Source organism: Zingiber officinale, chromosome 9B, assembly GCF_018446385.1.
Source record: "Zingiber officinale cultivar Zhangliang chromosome 9B, Zo_v1.1, whole genome shotgun sequence".
NCBI classification, from domain to species: domain Eukaryota; kingdom Viridiplantae; phylum Streptophyta; class Magnoliopsida; order Zingiberales; family Zingiberaceae; genus Zingiber; species Zingiber officinale.
In genome coordinates, this window is record NC_056003.1 from 27,275,004 (window position 1) to 27,282,815 (window position 7,812).

Genomic DNA, 7,812 nt, shown 5'->3' on the forward strand with positions numbered 1-7,812 from the left:
TTACGTTGAAGTCTAACAATTAACAGGAAGTAATACATAACTTTCCATGCAATATTTTTCTTCTTCTTCCTTGGTATGCGACTACCATGTTTATAATGATGGTGAGTACAGATTCTGTATTCAATCAGTTCACTGTCTTCATTCTAAAATATTATGCACTTGTTTATACAACAATCAATCTTCTCTATAGATAAACCTAAACACCTTATTAATTTATTTGTACCGTAGAAACTATCAATCATTAGGTGATCTACAAGGAGTAATTCTGACATCAATTGACAAATGTCATCATGATATCTTTTTGAGAAATGATGTTCTACCTTAATGCTCAATAACCTTGCAGTAGCTAATAGTTGAGAATGACTAGATATAAATCTTCTCACACTTCTCTTTCACTAGCCTTTAACATGTCATACAGTTGTGTTGAATTTCAGGTGTTGATATTTTATCTATATTTGAATGATCAACTGCATTCATCACGTGAACCATTGATTGTATTACATTCTCATTAAATAATGATTCCCCAACAGGAGTTGTGACGGATGAAGAAGTGACTGAAGTTCCAATTGGATGAAACAAATAAGACTCTCCATGATAGTACCGGTTGTAGTAATTTGGTATAAAATTATTTCTACATATATGTATTTTTATAGTATCCTCATTACAGAAAATTTTATTTCTACATTTGTAATGATTACGCGGACATTGTAATGCGATATCATTCATGCATTCTAGATGACTCTTAGCAAAGTTCACAAATTCTTCAACTTCAGTAAAATATTTATCTATTTTCTAATCTATTGTACATCCAAGGTTTGTGCATGTACATTATATCCTAATGAAAATAAAACTTTCAACATTACCAAAAACAAGGACAAAATTAAGCATCCATAGAAATAAATTAAGTTTACCCTAAAGTATTCAAACCTAATATGTGTAATAAAACTAAACAATTAAATTGTGATCTACAACATGCATTGTTTACAACCTAAACATATGTGACAAAACAAGGAAATATGATTCTTTTGATACAAAAATACTAATCAAACGTAGCACAAGCATAATACTAATCAAACACAGCACAACCGGCTAATTGCAAGGGACCACGGGGAGCCAGCCAAGCTCGCGGCCAAGGGACCGTGGGCAACTTGGTCGTGACCAGCCAAGCTCATGACCAAGGGGGTCATGGGAAGTTTGGCTACGACCCCCTCGTGTCCAAGCTCGCGGCCAAGGGATTGCAGCTGGCTTGGTTGTACCTGGCCAAGCTCGTGGCCAAGGGGCCACAAGTAACCAAAGATAGGATGGGAGAGGTAGCCAAGAAAAAAAATTATTACCTGGCCGTCAAAGAGGAGAGTACTCGTGTACTGATGAGGAGATTGTCGGAGAACGAAGAGGAGATCAATAAGGAGAGCATGAGCAAAAAAGGAAATGTCAGGAACACTAATTTGATTGAGATTTAGCGATAGAATTTTAAATTCCGTCACTAATTAGCGATGAGATTTAATATTCCGTCATTAATTAGAAATGAAATAACATTTCATCGCTACATAGAGGTGGAATATTAATTCCGTCTCTAATTATGTACGGAAATATATCCCGGTATATTAATTTCGTCTCCGATTTAGTGACAAAATATATAAACTGTCTCCAAATAATGACGACACTTACATATTTCCGTCTCTAATGAGATATGAAATTTAATATCGGTCTCTAATTAGAAACGAAACTTAATGAACATCGCAAATTAGCTACGGAAATAAACCTCTGTCTATAATTAGAGATGGATTATACATTTCCGTCTCTAATTATATACTACAATTCAATATCGTCGCTAATTCCATTGTTATTTTTGAATTTTTTTGTATTGAGGAATGATACCCTGCTTATCTTATGCTGCTCATCTCGCGCTCATTATGTATAATTTTTTTAGCCTAAATAATATACTCTAAACCTTAAATCCTAAAATCAAAATCCTAAACTTAAAAAAAAATTAAAAAAAAATTATTGCATAGTGCACAATTACAAACTGTGTGGCACGCTGTGTAACAAACATATATATCTATATATTAGCTTACCCATCTCATAGTGCATATCTTGTGAGCATCAAGTGTATTTTTCTTTTTATTATTATTATTATTATTATTATTATTAATAAGTTTAGGGTTTAGATTTTAAGTTTAAGATTTAGATTATATATTTAAGCAGTGCATACTGTTTATGTTTCTTAAAATAATAAACATTAAATAAAATAGACATTCAGTTTCAAAACCCCAAATGAATATATAAATATATATCGTGTCTCCTAATTAAATAAACAAAATAAAAGCTTGTTTATCACATTGCTTGAGCATCTAGGCGAGAGGGAATCAAACAAAAAAGTAGAGCAATAGAATTAATTATCAAGCATCAACAACAAACAGAACTTAAAGTTCCAAAACAGAATCAGCCACCTCACAACATTTTAGTATTTTTCTAGCCAATTTCGCAGAACTTTCCTACATTTCTTCGGGATCACATAGTTCTCGCGCGATCGCTAGCCATGTTTTTACTTGGCAAACAACATAAAGTTCTTTCCATTCTATATAAACACAACATAAAGGTATAGGAGTGATCATCATGCAAATGGAAATATAGACCACATTCATAACCAACTACATTTAAACCATGTAATTTCAATCAACCAAACACTAAATTTGCCTCAAATGAAGAAGACCTCCGTCAATTCCAGTTATCATTTATCGACATTTAGTTTAATTTTCTCTTCTTACAGCAACATATAGTGACAAAAAAAATGGGGAAAGTTTAGAACGTAGCCCCTAAGACATGATTAAATTGACCAAAACAAGGATTGAAAATCAAAACAAAAAGACCAATGAGAAGTAATCAGCCCTAGTGATTAACTATCGTTGGCTGTCTGTTCAATGTACAATTTACAATCATTGCAGTGTTGTATATATCCATGAATACCACTTGACTTTGGCTTCATTCTCTTCCAATTCAAGGTGAGTAGTAGCCGCTACATGCCTTCATTCGCTGGAGCACCAACCTGGGGAATGGAAGGTCAAGTGGCGATGCTGTTAAACCACAATCTTTGATATCTGTCTCCACTCTGCAAATGAATCAATTTACATTTGAAATGGAGTTCCAAAATTTTGAAAAATTCTAATTTCACCACTTCGACTTGCTGCGACCGTCACCAGGCCCCAGGCCGATCTGCTTTGAGTTGGCGATTGCCGGCCGAAAAGAAGTCCATTACTTTGGGGTGTCTGTTTATCGACCATGAGCTCCTCGGGCCAAGTTGCAGAAACCTTGTCATTGAAGGGAGTTTGGTTTGTAATGAGCCTGGCATTTCTTGGGTAAACAGGAGGTAGAATATAAGAATCTCCAATTAGTTCATTCTGCTTATTCGAGAGATTTCTGACCAGCTCTCCAGTTCTTGAGCCTGGCCAAGGCACAGCCACTGTGACGCCCTGGCAACGGAAGTACTCGTAAGTTTCTGTGACAGATTCGACAGTTTTACATTTCCTAGACCTTGAATCTTCATCACATCCCCATAGGTATACATGAGAGTCCTCACTAGCACAGATAACATATTTTCCATTAGCAGCCCAGTGCGCTGAGATTTGGCTGCTTGTATTGCGAAACCCTGAAAAAGATATAGCAAAACATCGATAAACTGGATGATAGAATATTGGCAAGACAGAACTAGATCATATCTATATCGAGACTGAGACTTACACTGGGCTATGATAGAGTATTTGGCATATAGGAAAACCCAGTGATAGGACTTCTCAGATTAAGGAAAAAAGCAAGAAATTTGTCCAAATTTTAAATTTTTATAAAATTTGCATTTTATTTTAATCACAGCTATTTCTGAGTTCCACAGATGACAGATATGAGTCTCCTATATAGCTGGGAATTGATATATCTAAAGGGTGTGCTGCCCTTCGGATAGATTCCTTGTTTTTAAACATTCATTTCAATAATCAAGTAACTTGCAAGAAAATGTTAAATATCAAAGATTTTTTTTGTAGTTGAAAAGTAGAGTCGCATCACCCGTCATTCCTGTTATCCAAATTATTAAAATATTATTCTTATCCAGAACATAAACATATTTTATTTACAAGTCATTTGACTACAATCTTAACTAGAAATACAAAAGGCATCTTAATTGATTAATGAAAAGAAATATGACTGAAATGAACTTTGCAGATGCCCCTCGACTGGTTATTATTCTATATACTACCAAGCTGACACAATGTTCAGAAAAGATAGATAAGTAGGGAAATCTGCACCTATGAGGATGTAGAAATTCTCTTACAAGAACATTTTGTTCATTGGTTAGCCTAGTTATATACCGATAGGCATTTCGTCAATACTTGTGAAATGCATATTGTTTGGCCTCAGTCATCCTCAAAAAGAAATCAGGACATTTTCAGCTAGTAAAGCATCTGGTAAGTTATTGAAGAGAAATCTCAAACCTTTGAATTTGTGTACTAGTTCATTGTTATCAATGACCCGCACACGTGAATCTGCGGATGTAACAAGTACCTTCGAAGAACTCCCGGGAGCAAACTGTTAACAAGGCAGGTGAGAAAAGATGATCATGCAGTAAAGGTAATTAAAATAAGGATCCACGTCTTAAAAATGTGAAGTATTTTTCATGTAATTACCTGGAATCCAGTAATTTTTTTGTGTCTGGACTTCTTTTTGTTGTTTTGCAAATCAATACGACATTTTTGGAGAAGCTTGTTACCTAAATACAGTAAGAGATCATATAATCAAAGAGATCGTATAAAAAAGAAGGATAATCTATGAGGGGGGGTTTATCTCGATTCTCAATACCAGATGTATCATACAAGTGGCAGCTCCCATTGTGCGAACCAACTAGAGCACCCTTCAATGGTAAAGAGACTACTAAAGTTAGACATAAAATTCAACTGAGTCATGCTTAAATAAAGGTAGGCAATTTGGTGTCTATCAAAAGACCTGTCCATCAGGGGTATAGCAAGCGGCAGTGACCATCTCATGCAAATCATTCCAGTCCACTATTTGCCGGTCAGGAATACTCCATATTCGAAATTTCTCATCCAGCGACCCACTGATGAAGTATCTGTCATCGATAGGATTGAACTGGATGCAAGTCACTGTATCAACGCAATTGAAAAAGACCATGAAGGCATTGGCTAGAACAACAATAGCATACAGATACAAGAACAGGGAAACCTTAGACAAGTTAGGAGTCAAGTTAAACTTACCATAGTCACTGTGTGTAAATGTTTTTAAGCAGGAAACACTAGACAGGTGCCACAGTCGAACTGTTTTGTCCATTGAAGATGAAAGGAGATACTGAAAAGCAAACAGAGGAACAATATGATTGACATGTTTAAGCGCATCAAATGCCCAACCCTACTTAATCAACTCAACTCCATTTCTGACATTATTATTTCATGCAGGGACAAAGACCTAAACGCCTTTGTCATTGCTTGATACTATGAAATTAAATCAATCATACTACAATAGCACTGTTCAAGTAGATACTAAAAGAAAAGAAAAAAAAATCTCTAATTCTTATAGATATATGTCTGAAACAATATATTTCAGCTGATATAAGTATGTGCATTTCTTACTAATTTATCCATGCTTTCTAAAAGTAATTTTAAGTTTGAACCGTTTATTAAAATGAACTCTACAATGTCTGATTTTCAATCAAGTTGTCCGTCTCCAAAACAAATGCAGGCAAGCCTCATTGATTTATCTCCCAATTGAAGATTCAGTTAGCACACGAAAAATTGTAGTGATTGCACCAAGTTTTACCTGTGATCTTGACCAAGAGAGATCAAGGATATCATCCAAATGGCCTCTGAAGGAGCACACAGGCTTCTCTGACAAAGAAAACACCTGCTCTGGCATTATAAGAGGGTCGGAGCTAACGGATCTCTGGTTACCAGGCATCTTTGCCCTTCTCTTCTTTTCCCGGTGATTTGCTTCTCCACTAACCAACCCTAGTCCTGGATCTGTTGGGTAACTACTGATTGCCAAAGCAAATGGATTCAGTGTCTCATTCTTCTCTGATGCTTTCAGCAAAAAACCATCCTTTGCAGAAATTTCAAAGACTTCCCATACGTGAATGACACGGTCCTCTCCTGCACTGGCCAAGTACCGGCCATCCAAGCTGAACTTGATGCTCCAGATGGAACCATTATGCGCCTGAGTCGCTTGGCTCAAGTACAGTCCCGTGAGCTCCTTGTGGGACTTCCCATGCTGCCGGACCTTGACTCGAGGGTCGAGACCACGCGTCCTCGCCTGGTTATCATCCGTGGAAGAGCTCAGCCTCCTGGCTCCCGTATCCGATGATTGCCATACATCAGTACTCCTACTTCGGCGATCCTTAAGGTCCCCTCCACCTAGCGCAGCCCCTGCCACATTCCTGATGCTTGTCAACCAACCCCCTTTCTTCTTTGGCCTATTCACTTCCTTGGGCACCACATCACCGCTCGGCGCACGGCCGGAGGCAGCCTCCTCCACGTTCTGCCGTCTCATCAGCTCTTGAACGATGGGCGACCGACCGGCCCAGTTCTCGAACTCATCCATAGTCAGCTGCCGCCCCGTCCCTACTTCCTTTAACTTGTTCCCCATCCCATCCTTCCCAAATCCTTTCACCACCAACTCCCTCCCGTTGTCGAGGTTCTTGATCGAGCATCCGAGCTCCTCGCCGTCTCCGCCACAGCTACTTCCGTCGCCCTCGGAGACCTCGTGGTGGCCCGTAGGCATGTGGGAAACAGGCAAATTGATCGACCTCTGATTATTGTGCCGGCACGGCCGGCGAATGGGATCGGAATCGGGTTTGCTCACAGAGGAGGATTCGGCGGAGCCATCTGATGCGGATCGGATCATCCCAAAGGCGGCGGACTCAAGGGGGGAGCCATCGAAACGATCGAGGGAGGGATCGCCAGCGAGGCCGAGGCGCTGGAGTAGAAGCACGCGACGCTCGGCGACAGGGGCGGGCACGGAGGTCCATATGTCGAGCGAGGAGAGCGACGGGAGGGAGCTAGAGCTGTGGCGGCGACGACGATCCAAGTCGTCGTCAGAGGCGGAGGCGGAGGAACAGGAGGAAAGGATGCGGTCCAAGGACTCGTGGAACTCTTCTTCATCTTCCTCCTCCTCCTCCTCCTCTTCGATTTCCCCCTCTACCGCCGCGCTGTAGCGCATCATGCCAGCATGTCAGCGCCGGCCACCAGGATGAGAACCAGCAAAGCAGCAGGCGTCGACGGTGCCGTGACGATAGAGAGAGAGAGAGGGAGAAAGGAGGAGAGGCGATATGAAGTTGTTGGTTCGTTGTCAGCTGAGGTCGTAGTTGTGGACGACGGAGGAATCCTCGTGCTTTCCTTTTATCTCTTTCTTTCTTTCAAAACAAGTCTCATTTTTTTTTTAAGATTATATATTTTTCCTCCAAAATATATTTTTAAAGGCGGTAAATACACCTATTACGTTAAGTCGCTCGCAGTCGAATATGGTCAGAGAAATAAATTATGAGAATAATTTATATTCGAAAAGATGAGTGTAGTTTTTTTTTCTTTTTTTATAAGATATGCGTCTGTCAAAAATTTAATCTATATCCCATTATTTCAATGACATGAACGATTTTGTAAGTAGTAAAAAGTGAAATTCGTCTCATATCATTCAAAGAAAATAAATCAAAAAACTAAAATGAATCTTCCTATGAAAAGATAATTTCTTAATTTTTACTGAAACATCTCACTTGATTTTATAATTTTTAAGGACGCCGATGACATAAAGAACATTGGGTTG

At 38.9% G+C, this 7,812-nt stretch overlaps 1 protein-coding gene across 1 annotated transcript; it reads right to left on the reverse strand.

Annotated features, from left to right (window-relative positions):
- Nucleotides 1-2,703: 2,703 nt before the first annotated feature.
- LOC122023532 (WD repeat-containing protein 44-like) lies at nt 2,704-7,380 on the reverse strand. The gene is made up of 7 exons (XM_042581672.1): nt 5,818-7,380; nt 5,259-5,349; nt 4,990-5,147; nt 4,846-4,897; nt 4,674-4,756; nt 4,482-4,575; nt 2,704-3,646 (listed from the first exon to the last, which is right to left on the reverse strand). The coding sequence occupies exons 1-7, from the start codon at nt 7,213-7,215 to the stop codon at nt 3,126-3,128; spliced, it is 2,397 nt and encodes a 798-aa protein (XP_042437606.1). The 5' UTR covers nt 7,216-7,380; the 3' UTR covers nt 2,704-3,125.
- Nucleotides 7,381-7,812: the final 432 nt, after the last annotated feature.

Excerpts from the sequence above, each read along its gene's own strand:
- LOC122023532 (XM_042581672.1), bottom strand. The coding sequence starts at position 7,215 with ATGATGCGCTACAGCGCGGCGGTAGAGGGGGAAATCGAAGAGGAGGAG. Across the intron at positions 4,898-4,989 it reads GCTATACCCCTGATGGACAG|GGTGCTCTAGTTGGTTCGCA; the intron begins GTCTTTTGATAG and ends TTACCATTGAAG. Across the intron at positions 4,576-4,673 it reads AAAAAATTACTGGATTCCAG|TTTGCTCCCGGGAGTTCTTC; the intron begins GTAATTACATGA and ends CCTTGTTAACAG.